A 22,019-nucleotide genomic window follows, 5' to 3' on the forward strand; every position below is an offset into this window, starting at 1 on the left:
GTGCAGTTCTTGCACGATATACAACAAGCAACTGTCTGTGTTGCTGCAGTATTTTTCCATGAGGGGCCTATAGTCATCACTTAGTCTTGCCCTTTTCGCCACAAGTAATCATGATACTTGAAAGTACTGATGCCAGAGGAAACGAAAATTCACACTCGTCGCCCCACAGACTGGCAATGATAAATTCGTGCACAACGGCCGCAGCAGTTGCTGCCTGTTGACGATGGCCTCGGAGCAGCTCGGACATGCGCCCTGCGCGCGCGCACTATCCTACGCAGAACAGCGGCGTAGCCATAAGGTGTCACACCGGGCTGCCTCCTCTCTATTATGTGGCCTTCGCAGCCCCCTCCCCCTTTTCTCCCCATCCCAGTGTCCGGTAAAAAGGGTTCCCTCCCCCCAAAACAAATTTCTGGCTACGCCACGGATACCGAAGGATGACGCAGGAGAGAGCAAGAGATCTCTTTCGTGAAGTCGTGGGCTCCCTGCTACATCCGACACCGACCCTCCTTTCCTCCGGAGACTAATACGCGTTGAATCTTGGGAAGAAGGCCTTCCATGGTTCTGGGACCTTTCAAGGCACTCCCCACGTACTCGGCAGTTAGAAATTAATGCGTGCATGTGTATCACGTCGTGAAGGCATACTTGCCATGAGCATTTTCTTTAGTCTTTTTATGACTCGTCTTCAAAATTATTACATGACTCTCGTCCTAGTCTTTTTGTTTCCTCCATGCCTTGAGAAGATTTCATCTAAGCCAAGAGCAAACGGAGCATTGGCAACTACCTCAAGAACAAGTGCTTAATTGCACCCCCTTTTCCTCTCTTTTTGTAATTGTTTTTGTTCCTTAATGGAGTACGTTCACTCTGTTTGGATACCGGTAGAGTGAATGAACTCCAACCGTCAAGGTTTGCTTGAGCACCCACAAACTGGACACGTCAGAGCTCCTTCTTGTTCCTAGGGAGATATACAAATGATCATGCAGTCACTTACGTGGAATCACTGCTTGTGCTCACCTGAGCGAACGTCGCAGTTTCCATCTATTGTCGACGGTCCACTGGTAAACCTTTTCGACGTAGTGGTTCAGCTCGCGGTTATCGATGATTCTTTGCAGCTTCGAAGCCGACCGCATGAACGAGATGCAGTTCGTGGTGCCGTCTCCTTGCCAACGGTGACCCAGCATGCCGAGTTGCAGGTACAAGTTCCGTATAGCGCCCAGACGTTCGTTGCTGCTGCTGATATCTACACCTGTCAGATAGATGACGAGTGTGCAGTGTACTATAAGAACAACAACAGCAAGAACAACAACAACAACAAAGAAATGAAGCAGAACTTCGGTGTCACCATGAAGAACGGTAGTGCTCCTATCGCCTGGCTTGTTTTACAGGGAAGCTGTAAGCCTCCAGTTGGTCGGGATTTTAATGCCTACGCTCCCCCCAAAAACAGACCTCAAACGGCAGCTGGAAAAAAAAGGGTTTGTACGTGGGTTTCCGCGTAACAAAATTGTTTTCTCGAGTATTCGAGTTACAACTCATTTTACTTTGAGAAATTCAACTAGTTCAATAACGGACTTGCGCTAGGCGGAGGGCCTACAAGAAGGAGGATGCATGCTGAACTTTCGTGCAGATGTGCACGCAATGTATCTCTCCGTGATGCGTGGCCGCGGTCTCCATTGCATTTCTCGCACAGCGTGTGCTGCGACCGTAATCGGCATAATGGCAAACACTGTCCATGAACAGTAAAGCCACCTAGCGGCAGCAGCCACTCAGACAGACCTCAAACGGCAGCGCTTTGTCTTTTAGTTTTCGCGTAACATAATTATGTTTTACGGTATATTCGTATTACAATCCAAAGCTATCGTGTCAGCAGGTTGTGTGTGAGTCGTACTTTACGAATTTTCTGACGAATTTTACTTTGAAAAATTCAATTAGTCCAATCACGCACTTGCACTAGGCGGAGGGCCTACAAGGATGAAGATGTGGGCTGCACTTCCGATCGCGTGCGTGCGCGCGTGACGTGTATCGCTTGTAGTGGTGGTGCTTGTGCAACGCGTTCTAACGTTTGTTGGTATGGTGGTACTTGTCTAACATCGAATGTGTTTATCCAATGTCGGCAACACCTTCACTGTACATCCACATTCACAGGGCGGAATGGAGGCGGATTTTTAAAAAGCCAACACAGTGTGTTTTACACTAGAATTACTAGAAAGATATCCGCTGCTGCGATACCGGTCACGACTCGCGAGGAAGCAAAAGCTGCTGCACGCTTGGCGAGATACCCATTCCACACTTTTAAAAAAACAAAAGGTGAACGGCGCTGAAGAGACAAGTGACCGGCGCGGCAGTGCTGGGAGAAAACAGCTGAAGGAAATGACAACACGCAAGGGATCCTGGGTAACTCGGAGATAGAAGTTCCGCTTCCGCCTTGCTCCGGCGGCGCAGATAGTGTTCCACTCGCGGATTTGGAGGCGTTGCGCTACGCCAGAGTTGAGCGCTCGCTCGCGGAGTCCTTCGGCTGCTCCGACTCCGCCATCGGAATTCAACAATACCTGTAGTCGGAGCATCGTTCTGCGCGCTCGAAAGGATGACAACGAAAATTAGTATCTAATTATAATGAAGATAAAGGGTGAATGTATAATATATATGTAGTTGAATGAAGTTCAGGTGCACGTAGAAATGCAAAAACAAACATTTAATTTCCATGTTTCGGCCGGGGTCTACTAACGCCAAGATTAAATGCTTGTTTTGCTTTGCTTTTCTACATGCGCATGCACTTATTTAAATTTATTACACACCGGATCCGAAGAACTACTTCCTTCACAAACACAAACACACACGCACACACACACACAAACACACACACACACAGACGTCCGCCATTCCTCGTCGGCATTGCTATTGTATAGACCGTTTTTTCGTAGGCGCCGCCATATTGTGAGCGCAGTGGCGCCGCCTATGAGCAGCGCCATACTGGCTTGGGTGAAAGCGGTCTTTTGCATGGCAGGTACACGCTCGGCGGTAGGTTCTGGCGTTTGTTTTCGCGGTCGTGCGGTCTGTTTAGTATGACGTGCGTCTTGTACGTGGTAAACGGTTCTGTGAGACGTGCTGAAGTGGTTTAAGGCGTCATGGCCGGAATTTCTGCTGGTGTTGAGGTGGATGGAACACGCAGCGCGATGTGTGCGCGCATATTTGAGCCTACAATCAGCCTCGGAGATAAATAGTGTATTTATGAATGTTCCAATCACTAATGTGGCCTTATTGCAGTTTTATCCTCTATTTCTAAGCTGCGGTTTAAGAGCCATGAAACATACGCGACGATCGTAACAGCGTGAGCGTGGGTACCGTTCTGCTACGATATAGGAGCTGTGATGTTATACTTTGACAAGCGTTCAAACTGTTCGCTGCAGGTTACATTGCGTGACAACTTGGTTCGATGGATGAGGTTTCCGCCCCTGAATAAAATAGTTTTGGCAAGTAATAGCAGCATACCTTACAGCCTGAATTGCGCTTTTCCAGCAAAGGGACTGTTTACGAACTGCGCGAGCGTCCTAAGCAGTGGGTGCTGGATTACATATATCTTTGTTCTATATACCGCATGGTCCAAGCATGCGGCATCAGCGGTTATATATTTATAAACTCTGTGCGGCGTGACTATGCGAGGTCCTATTGCTGCGTTAGCCCGTTTTCTCTTGCTTTTTCGAGAAAGAGGATAACTGAATTTTTTTTTTCGGTTGTGTTCTTTCCGTTATCTACGACGCACTTACACGTATTACGGAAATTTTGTCCTCAAAAGTAGCCATCGCATTCTTTTTATACGATCCCTCTCACATATTATGGCTGTATACAGGCCAAAAAGGCAATGCCGAAGCACACAGCTTACATTTGTATCGTGCTGGCCTTACCAACCGCAGTGATCGTTGTGTTGAGTAGCGCCATCGGCCTCATGCAGGAAGGCTTGCGTAGACATATGGTAATTTGAAGCCTACTAGACTTGAAATGCGCAAGAACAATGCCGGTGCATCACACATATTTGATAGCGCCTGCCGCTTACATGTTTCGTGGTTGCCTTAGGTCGGCCGTGCACGAGCATGCGCTCTTATGCTTTATGTTTTACTCCCAACGCCAGGCGATCAGATATTGAGCAGATTTACCATTTCATGCTGCTAATACAGAGACACCGGTTTTCTTGGTTGAAATAAAACTGGTATAAGCAAAATAGTTCACAACACATACACACACCGCGACTGATAATGTGCGTACACCGCGGCTGATAAAACGCGTCACATTTTTGTGCCCCCCAAGACATATTTCCACCTATATACTGTAGTTACCTATGCACCGAAAGGCTTCCCTGACGACCTTATATGAACGGACATGGCGTAAATTTCACAAAGTGCCATCCAAAACATCACGAAATCGTTCCGCAGCACGCGACAGCAATACCTTCAAGCAGCGCCTCGCCGGATCGCCCAAGCCAGAGAGGAGGAAAGGCCCTCCGCGCACCCTATCCTCCTCGCCCGATGAAACGGTCTATACCACTCTTGTATACCACCCTCCCAACACGGGAACACCACAAGGTGCTGTCATCTCAACCACACTCGCAAGCAATCTGCAGGACGTAGAAGGTCTTCGGCACACAATCTACGCAGACGGACATAGCACTGGACCACAACAGGGTCCCTCATTGAAAAAGAAGAAGGGCTGCAAACTGCTTGCTCGCGTCATCCAAGAATACGTCAGTCAACGGGGACTACAATGTGTCCTACGAGTCTTGCGAGGCTGGGGTAACCACACAATCCCTATAGACCCAACAATAAAACTCGAGGTACACCTCAACGGGGGCTTCATAGCAGAGAAACCATTGGTCAGGGTGCTGGGTATGTGGCTGCAGTCCAACCAGCGGGCCACACACACCCTTGCGCTCCTCGAAACCAGTGTCAAGGCGATATCACGCATGATCTCCCGCGTAACATCCAAGAATACAGGCATGAAGGAAGGGGACACCCTCCGGCTGGTCAGAAGCCTGGTGGTGAGCAGAATCACATACAGCCTGTCCTACTACCATCTCACACAGTCGGAGACGAAGCAGGCCGACACGCTCTTGAGGATGGCTTTCAAGACCGCTTTCCACCTGCCGATGAGTACATCGACTGAAGAATTATTCGCGCTAGGGTTACACAACACCATGAGCGAACTGACAGGAGTCATTTACGTCTCGCAACAACAGAGACTTGCGCGGACTAACACGGGCTAGCCTACAACCACTCGGGCCAGGTCCTACAAACTTTGGGCTTCCAAGCTATAACAACACGAACCCAAGAAATCTGCTCGATACCTCGTCACGTCCAGAATAGGTATCATGTTGCCCCGATACCACTCAACATGGACCCTAACCTACACTACGGCAGGAGGAGAGCAAGGGCCCAGTACATGAAGAAAACATTCAGGTTCCATACAACGACGAGTTTTACGGACGCCGCCATGTATGGGACGAAGAACAAGGGCACAGTGGCCGTGGTATGGGACCACCAAGGCCACGTTACCTCCACTGCATCTACCTGCCCTTGCACGATCACGGTAGCTGAAGAGCTGGCCCTCGCGTTAGCCGTCCGCAAAGGCCAACACGCAAACAAACCACTGACGATTTTCACGGATTCCCAGCAGGCCTGCCGCAACTTCCTACAGGGAAAAATCGGAAGACCTGCTTCACAAGTCCTAGCCCAACTACTCCAAGAGGATCCTAAAGACATCCCCACCGAAACCATCATCTAGGTACTGGGCCACACTGGCATCACGGGTAACCTGCAGGCTGACAGAGCAACTCGAGGATTCGTGAATAACCGAGCACTCATCACGCCGGCTGCAGAAGACCCGGACCCTGTCGACTTCGAGTATTCAGCCATCGTGAACTACCACAGAGGGAGTCTCTTGCGATATCCACCACCCCACTGAAATCAAAAGACACAGGATGTTGCTGCCTGACGTAAGCTCCAGACAGGCACTTACACGAACCTACGCATATTACATCGCATACACCCAACAGCCAACAAAGACGAATGCCCGTGGTGCACGGTTACACCAACCCTATACCACATTACGTGGGAGTGCATACTGCAAAACATAGAACACCACGACACGAACACCACGAGGGAGCGATGCGAGGCACTGTTGTCCAGCTCGGCTCTCGACGGCCAGCTCAAGCTGATCGAAAGAGCTGAGAAGGTGGAAAGATCCAGCGGAGCCCTGCACTAGGGGTCCTGACCATTAGCGATTATTGATTATTCTTTTCATAAAGTTTATCTATCTATCTATGCCGAATTCAACCGGATGCCGCCTCAAGCCGCTACTACTGTACCTTTTAACGCTTGACCACATGTTCCTCATGGCGACTACATCGTCTATCCGCTTGTCAACGTTATTCTACTGCATGGTGTCGCGCTCCCACGTACCGTTGTCACCATTGTCAATAATTCTACTTGGCTTCCCGTTTTCAAGTTTGGGTCTGTTGCACATGTTCTTTCCGGTAACACGACAGTGGTCTGTCTGACACCTGTGCACGAGTACGATATATATCCGCTCGCGCCCACTATTTCTGCCTCTGTCGGCCCTAACGTCGCGTGTTCTCGTTCGGCTTCGTGACCCTACTACGACGTCGATAAAATGATCGCTACCGACCTCCATCCAGCTTTAACAGAAGACCTTAGGCGCATTCTGTTTAGTTACCGCGATATTTCTTTATTTCGATGACCACCCGCTGGGCCAGACAGCCATAGTCACTCATCGGATTCACACCGGTGACGTAAGTCGCGTCCATCGCCACCCATACCACGTGTCTGCTGCATAGCGCCGCATCATTGAAAGCGAAGTCGCGAAGATGCTGAAGAAGAATATCATCGAGCCTTCCGCTAGCCCGTGGACCTCACCAGTTGTCATGGTCAGGAAAAAAGAAAACAACTGGAGATATTCTTTTGATTATCGCCATCTGAATAAGATTACCAAGAAGGACGTGTCCCCATTGCCTCGTACCGACGATGCACTTGACTGTCTACATGGGGCGAAATATTTTTCATCGATTGACCTATGCTCGGGCTACTGGCAGATGACTGTTGATGAGAAGGATCGCGAGAAGACAGCCTTTATTACGCCTGATCAACTTTTTCAAGTCAGAGTCACGCCCTTCGGGCTTTGCAATGCCCCAGCGACGTTCGAGAGAATGATGGACACCCTTCTCCGAGGTCTGAAGTGGACCATCTGTCTGTGTTATCTCGATGACGTAGTCTTTCTTCTTCAAACCTTTGAAACCCACAATGAGTCTCTCGCGACTGTCCTTGCTGTGTTTAGCGCTGCGAAACTTCAGCTCAATTCGTCGAAGTGTCACTTCGGTCATCGTGAAATAATCGTTCTAGGGCACCTTTTAAACGTCAATGGAAGTCAACCTGACCCAGCCAAAGTTCGAGCCGTGCAAGACTTTTCCTGTACCATGCTCAATTAAGGACGTTCACAACTTCATAGGCTCATGCTCGTACTTTCGTCTCCTTGTTCAAAATTTTGCTGACATTGCGCGCCCTCCCACCGAGCTTTTAAAGAACGAAGTCGCTTTCGCGTGGGGACAGAGGCAGGCCGAAGCCTTCAGAGCACTCATCAGACTCTTGGCGAGCCATTTTGACCCTTCAGCACCCACTGAAATCCATACAGATGCTAGTGGTCATGGCATTGGCGCTGTTATTGTCCGGATTCAGTGTGGTCAGAGCGCATTATCACTTACGCAAGCCGTCTTCTGTCCACGGCCGAACGCAACTATTCTATCACGCGGGAGTGCCTAGCGCTGGCTTGGCCGATAGCGAAGTTTCGCCCATGCCTATTTGGTCCGCATTTCCGCGTTATTGCCGACCACCACGCGCTCTGCTGGCTCTCCTAGTTGAGGACCTTACAGGGCGTCTTGGGCGTTGGGCATTGCGCTTGCGAGTGTACACTTTCTTTGCAATGTACAAGTCCGGCCGTTTACATCTGGACGCCGACTGCTTGTCTCGCCACCCTGTTGACCCACCGAAAGCCACAGACCCAGCATTACACCAGCATTTTGTCCATATCAGGTTTCCTCAACATTGGCGATGAACAGCCGCCGTGATCTCTTTCTGCGAACCATCATTGATCGGTTAAGCTCGCCAACTCCTGGTCCTTTCCTTTGTCTCTTCTGTGTTTCCGACGGAGTACTGTACAAACGCAACTTGCGCCCTGATAGTGCTGACCTACTGCTGGCACTACCGGGGCACCTTCAACGCACCGTGCTTCAACAACTCCATGACGCACCCACTGCTTGGCATCTCGGTGTTGCGCGCACCTTTGACTGAGTCCGGCGCCATTTCTTCTGTCCCGAACTCTACCGCTCTGTCCGCCGGTATGTGATTGCTTGCGACCTGTGCCAACGCCGGAACCCCACTCCCATGGCTCTAGCTGTGCTTTTACAACTCATTGATATTCCCAGTGAGCCTTTCCATCGCGTGGGACTCGACCTGCTTGGCACTTTTCCTTTCTCAACTAAGGGAACAAATGGGTTGCGGTTGCAACCGATTACGCCACGCGCTTCGCCATTACGGGAGCTCCGCCGAGAAGTTGTGCAACTGACGTCGCGGATTTCCTCCTACACAACGTCATCGTGCACCACGGTGCTCCATGTCAGCTCTTCACCGATCGCGGACGCTACTTCTTGTGAAATGTCATTGATGATATCCTCCGCTTATGCTTCAAATAGTCACTGCTTACCATCCACAGACTAACAGTTTCAGAGAGCGACTGAACAGAACGCTTGCCGACATGCTAGCTATGTACGTTTCTCCAGACCACCAGGACTGGGACGTCGCTCTGCCATATGTCACCTTCGCGTACAATTCATCCCGCCATGACGCTGCAGGTTACTCACCGTTTCATCTATTGTTAGGCCGTGATGCCGTTTTGCCCCTGGACACTGTACTTCCACAAGTCACACAGTCGCACACCGCTTATGCTCGCGATGCGATTTCTATGGCAGCACAGGCCCGACAGATTGCCCGCGCTCGCCTCAGTGATTCCCAGGCTGCCCAGAAGTCCCGTTACGATACGCACCATAGGGACGTTCAGTATTTACCTGGCTTCCTCGTACTCCTGCGGTCACCATCTCGTCGTGTGGGCCTATCGGAAAAACTTTTGTTGCGATATTCAGATCCCTACCGAATCCTGCGACAGCTTTCATATGTGACGTACGAGGTTGCGCCCGAAGAGCCAGGCCCATCGTCCGTACAGCCAAGAACTGATCTCGTTCATCTCTCCCGTTTAAAGCCCTATACGTGCGTGCCTTTGGCGGGCCATAATCACTTGCGCCGGGTCGGCGCTCCAATCCCGGCGACGTAGGGTCGCGGTGCAGAACAGGGCGTACAAACAAGAGACGATGGCGAATAAGCGTTCTTGCTGCTGGGGCGCTTCGGCCGCCATGTTCTAGTGTCAGCTGGTGCCTTCAGTATTCGCCTTGCATAAACAACATTGGTGCTTGTCTCCACCTCGCCACAATATGTATAGACATCAGTTTGACGACGTTTTGATGTCAGTTCGGACTTCCGCAGTCTATACCAGTTGGATTACATGTCCATAATGCAGGAAGAGGCCAAGGAAGCATCGCTTTAGAGAAAGAAATGGATCTCCGAGGCTGCATATGAAAATCTTTCGATAAGGTTATGCTTGGCTTTTTTCGTTTATTCAGGGCATAAGGGATAAGAAAAATCAGGATGCTGCCCTTAGTGTAAGCTTCAAGTTACGCAGCTGTAACAAACAAGCTGGGCGCAGTTGCATTAGCGGTTTATAGTTAGCGGATTGCACTCCTAATAGAGTGCACACAGGTTTCGATACTGGCATCACTTTTTGTGGTTGCAGTGTGAGCATTTTGCATGTAGCAGTGCAGCACGATGCGAAACCATGATAGGGGTTCATATGTTGTAGCGTTCCCTTTCATTTTAGTGCGAATAGCATTCTTGGCATTGTAAAGCTGGTTTTCTTTTTTTTTTTCAAAGGCGTTAATTCACTTTCTTTAGAGGAACCTCCCTGAGAAATGCGACGTCAATCCAAGCATTTCCAGACGTAATTTTACTCCTCGCGCCGTCGGCCATTTTTGGTGCCATCGCTTGATCCCGCCGGATTTTCTGCCTCATGGGACACGTAATGCTTTCGCATTAATATGAATTGAACCGTTGGAATATACAGCCCTAGGGTTCATTTGCTCTTCACGGATAATCACATATGGCGCTACCACGTAGAGAAAGGGCCATATAAGCAAAAGCAAGTGCGGTGTCATGCTTACCTACGTTACGGAGCATGAGTGGCATAAACCGGTAGATGGTCAGAATCGCTCCCCAGAGCACTTCGCCGTCGTTAGAAGATAGCAGGACTTTCATCGCTCTCCAGGGATCAACTGCGATCGAGTTAGAAAATAATGAGGACAGAGCTTCGGATTCAATGTGCTGTATTTGTGGACGAGCATGGTACCCCATAATGCTGACGAAAGGTACGTTTTCCCAGTGACTCAAGGAAAGTGTACGTGCGCTACGGGATTGGTTCGAATTGAGCAAGGCCCCCTTTTGCGAAACGACTGTCCTATTAACATTTATAAGCGGATTTTGAAGGATTCCGGTGGGCAGTTCGTAAAGTACACTCGCAGCCTTCTTTGAGGGCAAAGAACAGATATGCTTTGTCTTCTACTTGCAGTGGCAGCTCGGTCACCTTGTCGTTTGCACGAGGTTGCGGATTCGATTCCCGGCCACGGCGTCCGCACTGCGGCGAGGGTGAAATGCGAAAACTCTCGTGTGCTTAAATTTGGGTGCACGTTAAGGACTCCTAGGTGATTAAAGTTAATCCAGAGCACTCCGCTACTGCATCCTTTGTAGCACCAGTGTAGCATTGCGGCATTAAAGCCCATGAATCAATCGTGCCTTGTTTAAAACGAATGTGAATCTTACTTCTGAAAGGCACAGAAAGCCGGCGGTAAAGCTGAATGTCAAAAGGGCTGACAAATGTTTACCGTGAGGATATAAATAGTGTACAACCTAAAACACTGTCATGTATGGTAAAGAGGGTAAATGAAAAATGAATCATTACATTAAATCGTTACAGTAAACAAGACAAATATTTCATATGCATGGTTAACTGCGTTGTGTAATAAAACACAATAATGGAAGTCCAGTGAAATTCAGGTGTGGAACCACTATATTTGAAAACATAAAAATTAGTTTTAGACAAAGTAAAGATTAACATATGTCACGTTTGACGTCGGATTAATTGCTATTCCTTTCCTAAGAGACGTCTTGGGCATGGCCAAAATCAGATCATGGGTAAAAGCTCTAACATGCTCGCCTAGTCGAATCAGCACTGTTTACACCTGCGACAACTCTAAAGTTTTTTTCATTTGTATTTCTTGCGAATGTTGCACGATTACGTAAATTACGTTATGCCTGCCGTTTTGCGGCGTGTCTCCCACAACACCCTGGTATAATTTCTTTTTGTGACTTAGTTAAAATCTTGCCCTCGTGAACCTCTATTTTCCTCCTTCCGCGTAGTGTAGGCAACCGGAATTGTCTAGGGACCGTCTGCCGCTCTTTTCTTTACCTGTATGTCATTCCTCTTGTATTAAAATATTGGGCAGTTTTTCCTGAACAGCGAAGCATTGAAAGCGGTAGCGAGGTATAGCGTAGGGCTGAAGCTCGCCGGGAGGCACTCTGACAATAATAGGGGGGAAGGGGGAGGGGGGAGGCAGCGACATAACGGCGCGACGCAGCCCGTGAGGCAACTGTTGCTGGGCCGGATGAGCGACAGTGCAAACATTATTGATCTTTAGTAACTGTTCTGCGGCTGGGGCGGATTCTTCAGAGTAGTCTTCCTCCTTGTGTCTTCCCCGGAGGTCTTCAGCCGCTGCTTCGTCCGTCCTCTATCGAAATTGTCGGCTGCCTTCAGTCCAGCGCTACGCTGGCTTCTGCTGTCCGTCGTGCACGCCGCACAAGACTTAGCTGGTCTTCGCAGCGGTCGCTGGACGACAACTACCCTCTCGCAAGATTGGATTGGAATACGAAAGAACCACCTCAAGACATTCCTTGAGCTACATATGCGTGAGCTCTGCTTTTGAGCAAGGAATTGACAATATGGCCAAAGCACAGGCCCGTACCCAGGAGTGGGAGGACGGCCTGCCACCCCCCCCCCTCCTGAAATGAGGCAGCATATCCCCCCTCCCCCCCGCGCGCCCACGCCACCACTCTTCGCACACATTCCGAAAGTGCCGCCAAGTCAATCTTGAGACTCGACAGCTATCCGGCCGTCAACACTGGGCTGCTCTAACAGTACTATTATGGCCGAGGCGTGAAAGCGATCGCTGATCGGGTAAAGAACTCTGAACTGAGGTCTTGAAACATATTGATATTCTGCCCACTAAGAAATGACCGAATGTTTTCGTCTTTCTCATTATTTCGACGTTTTTTCCGAAATCTCAAGGTGCTGCCGCTGAAAAGGCCCCACTAATATCTTTAGCGATCTACGTTTCACCAGCCATCCCAAAACATTTCAAAATTTCAAGCATATCCTGCAATCCCCACTAAACCCATAAGCAATGTGAATGTCTCCTGTTACCTCGTCTGGTTTTTCGCAATTTTAAAGCACTTTTCGTGCAAAATTAGCAAAGGAAAATAATAATCGCAAGGAGTTGAGAAATGAAGCGATATACTAAGAGGCAGAGCCAAGGCAGCAACCAAACAAGACGGAAAAGCAACAATTGTTGTGATGTTTGTGAAAATATTTATGGATCAAAATCTCTTTATTTAAAAAGCAAGTAGAGAAAATGCTGTCGGAAATGGAGAATGATTCTGTGTGCTTAGAATGACGCTTCTACGGTTATCAGTCGAGCTGCCCGACGTATGGGCACTTCTCTACTGCAGTTATGTGGGCGCTTTTCTAACCCTCCGCGGCGGACGAAGTGCGTCTAGAATCGCAGCGACCTGCGACATACGCGGCTGTACGGGACTGGCGGCCACGCATCATTACGCAAATTAACACTACTAGTCGGTTTTGGCACTTGATATGCAGCAGTAAACGATGGATCCAGTATATCTGTGATTGTTCCGCAAATATAACTTTCTCTGTAAGAGCTAATTCGAAAAACGGTACCAGAAATCTTCTGCTCCTTATTTTACACTTTCGCTTGTTTACTTGTTCTTGGCGGTGTCCTTCCTGCGTTTCTTTCCTGCTCGAGTCCATTTGATGTCGTTCCTTGTTAGCCAAGTAGAGGAGAGGTGAATCTCAACGTTCGCCATAACGGCGCGTAAATCCGCATAGAACAAATGAAATCAGGTGTATCTCACAGGCGTACCTGTGAAATACACCTGATTTCTTTGTCTTTTGCGGGTTTATGCGCCTGTCTGGCGAACCGTGGACATTATTCACGTTTGTACTATTGAATGCACCCCTCCCCCTCATTTGCATAGAAAAGTTATCATGGGTTGCACCCCCCCCCCCCCCCCGGAAAAATCTTGGCTACGTGCCTGCCAAAGCACATTCCAGTCTTTTCGCTGCAATATATATATATATATATATATATATATATATATATATATATATATATATATATATATATATATATAACCTGTAACTGTACGTTGACGTGATCAGCGCCACTAGCGGCGTTGGTGGCGTCGCACCTTGTTAATGCGCGAAAGGCCAAGAGGAACACCGTCAGCGTTTGCAGCGTGCAGTGCAGTCCGTTTAGCTCGGACCACTGCATACTCCATGGCATATAATTGCACACAGCTGCTCATCGGGAGGGCTAGCGTTTGTGAGCACAACGCTCATGGCAGTCGCGGAAGGAAGAACGCTCATTGCGGAGCATGACGGTGCCTAGCATGAGAGTGCGTGCGCTGCGCTTTGTCGTCCTTTCGCCGACTCTGCAATAGTTGCCCCCTCCCCTCCACATCCTACCCCGAATTCCGGTTTTTACCATAACTTCATCTAAACTTGAACGCCTTTAAATACGTGACTACGTCTCTTATACAAGAGAATAAGCCAACACGCTTCATGCTCTCACCCGGAATGCGCGGGGCTTATTTTGGATGTCCATGAAAGGCTCGCCGCCATGCCCTATGAATGCGTTGCTGATGAAGTTAGTTCTAAACTTTCTGGGAAGAAAATCCTGTGTATTCAGTACTGAAAGAACTGGCAAACGTTCTGACCGGCGAACATTCAGAAATGCCAGAGAGCGTTAGATCATCAAACGTTCCGAAATAGAAATACCTGCCCCTGACTTCGATGGACGTTCAGCTTTCCTCTTCCGCATGCAAACCAACACTCAGAGAAAAAAAGGCGCAGCACAACACCCGAAAAATTTGAGATGGTGCTCGTCTTTCACTGCTTTGACAACTTTTCTCATGCTGTCTATAGTCACACATAATTTCAGATAAATTTTGTAAGCTACGCAACTTGCCCCTTTCCGTTTTACCGAGAAAATAAAGTGACTTTCACAAAAGAGCGATTTAGTTGGTTATATTCCTTAGAAAATTGTAATTTATTCTTACATGCGCAGCGGAAACTCTCTAACCTAACCTAACCTAACCTAACGGACAGTATTTGGCGCCTATATATGCCTTAAATGTCAGCGTTAGTGCGTAGTACAGGCGCCTACAGCAGCATTTTAGTGTCCCGATACCCGGCCTCTATTGGTGACAAAATGCATGCAAAGGGAAGGGATCACGCAGTTGAGGATGGCGGAGAACTCGGCGTTAGGATGAAATGAGCACATTTGCAGCCACAGGATTGAATTTTCTGGCGCAAGGCAGGGGTAATTGAGGATCGCTGGGAGAGGTCCTGCAGTGTACACAGTATATATTCTGATGATGGCGATGCATTCTGAACAAAAGCAAAAATAACACCTCATTTGTAATAGCACATGAGTGCAGGGCTCAAACAGATAATACAGAAAAAATGGCCAACAGATGCGACCCGCGTTGACAACAGGGAAACGAACTTTCCGAGTTCATTCACCTTAGTGTCCTCAGCGCGAAGACTGCAGGGCCCGTGCTTCGCGCTGAGGTATTAATTCCTGAGCGACATAAGCGGTACTAAGTTAAAATTATTACCACTTGTATTTTTGCCATCGTGCTACCCGCGCGCCTTCCTTCGGCATCGTTGCGTAGAGGAAGGAATCCATTACTCGATCACGCATGGGTCGCGCGTGCAGATGGCACCGTTGTCACGCCACGCGTGACCGAATTCGAGATAAATTTAACCTCTTCATTGGCGTCCAGAGAGGCTTAGCTCGGTGCAGCATACGTGTTTCGATCCTGGTGGCAGTGGTTGCGTTTTAGAGAGCTCACTCTGCTCCCTGGTAAGTATTATCCATCCAAGTTAAACCGCGGCTCACCAGGCGTTATAAGGATTAAAAGTGTGTTGCTTATTGCATAAATTTGACTGTTGGCTATGGCGCCCTTGCGTTCAACACGCAGGGTCCAGAAATTACTTGGAGGAGAGACTCGAGCAGCAACAGGCAGAGATGCCAATCCTCGCCTACCCACTTCGACCACGGCGGAATGTGTCTGTCTTCGCAAGCAGCGCAAGCGCAAGGTGTTCAGGCAAGCGCAGGAATGCAAACCATCTATAAATACGGCGGGTTCCATCGGCGCATGGCCTCTGAGATCGGGAGGCGCGTTCTCTAATGACAGCGGGCGCCGCGCCCGTTCTCAAAGGCCATGATCGGCGTAGGCAAGTCTCGGGAGCCATCAGCAAGGTGGAGGGGCGGTGGGGAGAGTGTTACGACTGCAGTTGAGGTGGAGGACGACACCACTCCATCAGCATTCACCAGCCCGAGTGTGGTATACGACCGCCACAACAGATTACGCCTGCGCCCGAGTATCTCGGGCACTTGAAGCTGGCTACAGCGCAGTTAGAGTACGTCTTCATCGACAACGAGTTCGGTCACAAGTGCAGTGTGTGTATGGAATGAGCAAGAGTGCAAGGTTAGACCATAACACCGCCACTGTTTGAATCATAAGTTGAGCATGTAACCTCTGTAATGCGCGAATAAACGTCATTTGTTTATTTGATTACGCCATTAAGGGTCCTTACAACCTCAGCAGAACCGAACAATATATTTGACGTGCAACACTGCAGCTGCGTCCCCAATACAGCCTGGCCAATTTTTTTTACTGCTTACTTTGACAAAACCTTTTGTCTCACCGCGCGTGGGTGCTGTCGCGCGACGTACTGATAAGAGATGGACAACTGAGCAAATTTGTACCTAGATAAACAGATAAAAGAGCGGCTCGTTCCGAGATACCGTAGGTGGCGTGAGCCTAGTCTTTGTGGGTATGCAATGACGTCGTTTCAGACGCCATACAATAAAAATCTGTGAAAAGACCGCTGAAAAAAACGGCTTGTTATTTCGTGTCACTATCGTCAGATGTGCAGCGGAAAATTTGAACAGAACGGCGATATGGTGCGCGTGACGTCTCGCGAATAATCCCTGCGTCCGAGGGTACAGGAGAGAGAGAGAAACTTTATTGGAAGCTGGTGGTCGTAACCCTGCTAAGCGTAGGAACTCCCAAAGCAAATGACCTACATAGCTCCGAGAAGCCAATTGAAGCTGCCCGCGTGAAAATATAACACTTTGCACAAAGCTTGAAAGAAAAAAAAGACTGAAACAGCTAAACGTCGGAACGGGACAGCAATACAAAACATACGGCTGAAAAGTTCCGTATGGGCAGATATTTTCAAGCGGTCGTCTCTCAGCCTGTTGAAAAAGTGTCCATTAGCGATTTGTCATTGAGCTCCCGGAAGTAAGTGACGTAGTTTTTTTTTTATGTAGAGGTCACAAGAGCACGTAGAGAGAGAGAGAGAGCAAATGATAAAGGAAAGGTAGGAAGGTTAACCAGGACTGAGCCCGGTTGGTTACCCTACACTGGGGAACGGGAAAGGGGCACGGAAACATTAAAAGGAGAAGAGAAACTGCACTGGGGATATCGTTCGGTCACTCAGTCCGGATCACAGACGCTGACTCAATCCGGTAGCTTTCAAATGTCGCAGCAGCGCTTTTGTGGCCTTTTGTAGCTGCGATATGGGCCATGGTCCCAAGATCTTGTTCACGTAAATGTGCTCTCGGCACTCTGGGCTAGATAGCATAAAGAAAGGCGTCACGCCCCCTCTGCTTGGGGAACACACCTCGCCCCTAACGGCTCCTTTCAGTTCAGCTTATTGGCTCTCGTAGCACACGGTATTCTCATTGCAGAAGCTGACGTCCACTTTGAGGCGCTATCGGCACCCTTTAGAAGACCATTCCTGTGCTCCCCTCCACGACGGCGGTAGTGTAGAACCTACCGCTGTCACGTGGTCGTGCTCGGGACGCTGTGCGAGCGTGTCACACATCTCCGCACACGGCAAAAAAATTTGCCATGCGCCAAAAAAAAAGCTCACGTCGTATCCAGGCATCGCGATCAGACTACACGCGAAAATATTGAGGGTTGGCACATTCTCAAAAAAAAATATACAGAGAACACAGAAAAGGGAAATGCATTACACCTCCGCAAGTTGCGTTGCATGAAATTGAATTTCCGTTTTCGAATGGCTGACACCCACTTCACGTCACCACGTACGTGTTAGTACATCATTCCTGCTTTATAGTCTATACGGGTAATGGTTGAGTTGAAAGTTTCAGACCCGTATCGCGTTTGAGAGGTGTCGTTCAGCCGGAGCATTCGCCGGCAAGTTTTGCGAGGCTATAAGGTCCGCCTGCAGCAAGCAACAGCCATCCCCGGGTTGAGAGTCGGCGCTTGTACCCTGCGTGTTTCCACCCGCATTTGTTTACCTTCTGTGCCGCCGTTACACGCCAGAGTTTAACTCACCTCCACGCCATAGATGCTTCACAAGTTTCTCGGCGATGTCAACGCCCGCGTGGTACATGTGTATTGGATGCACTTTCTTAACCTTGAGATCCAAGAAGAGGAGGACCAGGCGCTGGCTGTATACGGCCCCGCCTGAAATAGACAGAAACAGAACAATTTCCTGCTTAGAAAGGGCATGGAACAGCTCTACAAAGTTGGAGGGAGTGACGACGACAGACGATGCGCTAACAACCAGTATCTGTTGCTAATTAACTGCAACACATCGGCCACTACTTATGATCAAGCATCAATGATCGTCCACGGGAGCATGGGAGTATGCGTGCTCGCTCGAAAGCTCAGTTGCCAGTCATTTGGCTGAATATTGAAAAAAAAAGAAAAGGTGGGTGCGAACCATTTCTTCAAAACCGCACGCTTTTTGGACGCTATATGGAGCAGCCTGCATGCGCACGAGGTAAGCCAAGCTTTTCATATACACCAACATGGAGATTCTTGTTTGCGTTAGTGTGCTTTTATTATATCTGCACTGTATAGTGAAACGCGCTTTTCATCGAAGTAGCCTGTGAGCAGCAGTGGCTGGGCATGATTTGATGTTCTTTTTTTTTCTGCGTGTGTTCTCTGCACAGATCCGCCTTACTGTGTATTCCAGTTGATATGCAACAAAACATTAGTTCCTAGTTGTGCCTGTCGTTTTCATTCCGCCATGTTTCTAGAATTTTTCGATTCCTTTCTAAACATGCACCAATCAGCACAGTTAAATTCTGGGGTGTACGTGCCAAACCACTTTCTGATTATGAGGCACGCCGTAGTGGGGGACTCCGCAAATTTCGACCACCTGGGGTTCTTTAACGTGCACCTAAATCTAAGTGTACGCGTGTTTCCGCATTTCGCCCTCATCGAAATGCGGCCGCCGCGCCGGGATTCAATCCCGCGACCTCATGCTCAGCAGCCCAACACCATAGCCACTGAGCAACCACGGCGCGTCAATCAGCCCAGTTAAGCACACTCCTGCAATTCCTGCTTCAAAGCGAGAGCCGGAATCTTTTGGATAGCGCATGACGTCCATTCTTACTCATGAGACACCTCGTACAATATATTGCACATTGGCTTAATACCCTTCAAAATTTAATTCGGAAACGATGACGTGAGACACTGATACCAAATATGAAGTCAGGTGCCTGCAGACGTGTGTGGAAGTGGTTTTGAGAAAACTGAAATTGATTTGAAATAAGCTGTAACGGGTGTCGACACAGACGAATAAAAGCAGCCATAAGGCGCTCTTCAAATAGCAAAGAATGGCATGAAAACCAAAGGTGCAGTGCACGGCAACTGACCGCACGATTCTGCATCTTCGTCTCTTGTGTTTATGCAAACAAAAGCGGTTTTCACCATATCAAACAGGAGAAGATGCGTTACGGGTAGGGTAGTGCAACACACGGAAATGACTAGGGGAAGTAAACAGGACGGACAATCTTTATCAGCTAGGCTGGCTACCTGTTCTATTCTCTGTAAGAGAAGAGGGTAACTTTGTCATTGTACTTGAAGGTGCTGCTTCTGGCATCTGGCCGGAATATTAAACGAAAACTTTTTTTTTCACTTTCGCAACATACGATTTGCAACACAAACGTCCCACGAACGCTAACTGTTCACGAACGCGAAGTTCAGTAACAGGAACAATTCATGTTCATGACACTTGCAGTACATCTGCGATTTCTGTGTCTATAAATCCTGCTTAGCATGTTATTTTGTTTTGTACTGAGGTTGTCAAACTACACAAGGTAGCAGAGGCCTCCGTCAGGCCTCTGATTCATCCTTTAGCCCCCGCTTATTCCTTTGTTACAAGAGGAAATAAGGTTGACTATACCTCAGGCCAACTTCGATTGCCTTATCGAAATGCCCGTGAAACGAGGCAGCACTCTGATTTAACAATAGCTGAACCACTTGAAATACAGTTTATTAAATTTCAGAGAGAAATCTTAGTGCTGTTGCCCGTTGAAAGCACAATTATGATTTAGGGCCTCAAATTTTCAGCAAAATTTTGTAGAACTAGTGTAAAAAACTAAAAAATATAACAGCGCGTAAGTTACAAATTTGTAACTGATTACACATATATCTCTTCTGTAAATTGCATCTGTTAAAGCAACTAAAGCACCCACGTTTCTTGTATATAAGCTTACAACTAATGTAAAACACTTACAATAGAGACTTTTAGCGTGTCCGCTATTCAGGCAAACAGGGCTGGTTTGGGCGCATTACCGAATGGTCGGGGGCGTAAACGTGAGCGGCCGGAGCGGTGCAGCCGCTGGGTGGCGTAGAGCTCAACCAGACAAACACACAGCTAAAGTTCCAGTAACCTGTTATACGCGTATTCTGCTTCACTGCTGGTGCAAATTTTCGGCAGTGGCGCAATTGTGAGCACGATTACGCCGCTGCAGAAAATTTACACCAGCACCTAAGAAGAATATAGTAATTGACTCGGTGTTTATGTGGTTGAGCTCTGCGTCAGCAGCTGGCGCCACCAACCTTGCCGCTCACGTTTACGCCCCCACTCATCCGGCAAGCCGCCCATGCTTGCCAGAATACTGTACGCACTAAAATTATCTAATATTTGCAAGGTTTCCCTAACGGACCGCTAACACGCTAATGGAACCTTTCATCCATTTTGGATGTCTCTATCAGGGCAGCTTTCAAAACTGCCATAGTGTTCTCATTGCTAAGTTGTAGAGTTGTAACGTTTACGTTTTAGAGTTTTTTCTACTCAATTTTCGCTAAGTTAAACGAAACCTTTCTTCCCACAGGGGATATATTTTGGCTTTTTCTTTTAAATGCCACGAATATTAGGTGCAGTGGATGCCGAGAAAGCGATCTCTGCGTTCTAATGTGTTCACAGAGAATCTCCTGAAGCAGAACTTCCTCTTAATTGAAGGTTGTTGAACTTTCTTCTTTGGATAATTCGACTCTGTCCAAAGAGTCTTGAAGAGTGCGTACGCGCTTTTCATACGTACTTGAAAAGTCTACAGTTACGCGAAACCTCATATGGAAGGTATAGCGTGATTCGAAGTAGATAGAACCACTACGCGTAGTTAACGAAATCATACACGCACTGATCGCTTTTTCTGGCTGCAAAGTCAGTGGTCTCACTTTTCTATGTGCCATAAAACGTAATCTAAAAAGTGAAGCGTAATGTTTGCCAGTGAGGATGAGCATTCTTTTTTATTCTTTATTCATTTATTATTTCGTTCGAGTTTTTCCAGCGACCATACGCGCGTGACCATCGGATGTTCTGCGCATGCGCTTCTAGGAATTAAAATGGCGTCCGAGTCCCACGGTGCCCGTATCTCGTGCGCCTGCCAGCCGCTATAGCTCGTTTGAGCTTAATGTACGACAAATTTCAGCGACAACCAATAAATCTGGAAATGCTAGACGAGGCAAAAGGTGTACGATGTTTACGCTTAGTTACCTACAGGTGCCTCCATAAAAAAAAGAGAAAAAAAGAGGGTGCGCAGGGTCTTAGGGTGCCATAATTAAGCAGAACCGTTCTCGCCCGGTCCACTTGGCACAGCAGTAAATGTGTAGACTTATCGCTAGATAAAGTCGTCCGTTCGTATAAAGGCGGCGTTTCTGTACAAATTGCGGTGCCCCATGATTTGGGAAGTTGGAAATCACGTCTCTCTCTCTCTCTCTCTGCGCGTGCGTGTGTGTGTGTATTTATTGCGTGCGTGCCATTCGTTTGTGGCGTCTTTCGCGCTGTTTTCTTCGAAGATGGGTAACGCTTACCAACTAAGCTGCATACAGACCATAGTGCTCGATCGATGCCCTAGACAGGTCATGCATGCAGAGAGGAGTTTAAAAATGGGGGGAGGAGAGATCGAACTAAAGTTTGTTGTACCAACACAAGGGAGGAGGTGAATTGAAGATGGAGACTCGTAGTGAACCTTGAATATAATAAAATCTGCTTATATCTTTTATAGCCAACGTTTCAGCAGGTAGAAAAACATAATGACATTCGTTCCAAACAACATCTTCAACCGAATGAATTCACGGAACTCCATCGCATTCGATTTGGGATCGAACGCGTAGCCTCTACGCCAGGGACATTAAAAATAAATGCTTATGACTCATGTTTTTCTTATATTT

At 48.2% G+C, this 22,019-nt stretch overlaps 1 protein-coding gene across 1 annotated transcript in view; it reads right to left on the reverse strand.

Annotated features, from left to right (window-relative positions):
* The window catches only part of LOC135896314 (dermonecrotic toxin SPH-like), a 38,769-nt gene that overhangs the window by 12,385 nt on the left and 4,365 nt on the right, over positions 1 to 22,019 (reverse strand). Inside the window, exons 3-5 of the mRNA XM_070524652.1 lie at positions 17,886 to 18,017; positions 10,322 to 10,432; positions 1,012 to 1,243 (exon numbers count right to left, since the gene is read on the reverse strand). Coding sequence (XP_070380753.1) covers positions 1,012 to 1,243; positions 10,322 to 10,432; positions 17,886 to 18,017 — 475 coding nt within the window. The remainder of the gene's footprint in view (positions 1 to 1,011; positions 1,244 to 10,321; positions 10,433 to 17,885; positions 18,018 to 22,019) is intronic.

Source organism: Dermacentor albipictus, chromosome 8 (assembly GCF_038994185.2).
Source record: "Dermacentor albipictus isolate Rhodes 1998 colony chromosome 8, USDA_Dalb.pri_finalv2, whole genome shotgun sequence".
Lineage (NCBI taxonomy): Eukaryota > Metazoa > Arthropoda > Arachnida > Ixodida > Ixodidae > Dermacentor > Dermacentor albipictus.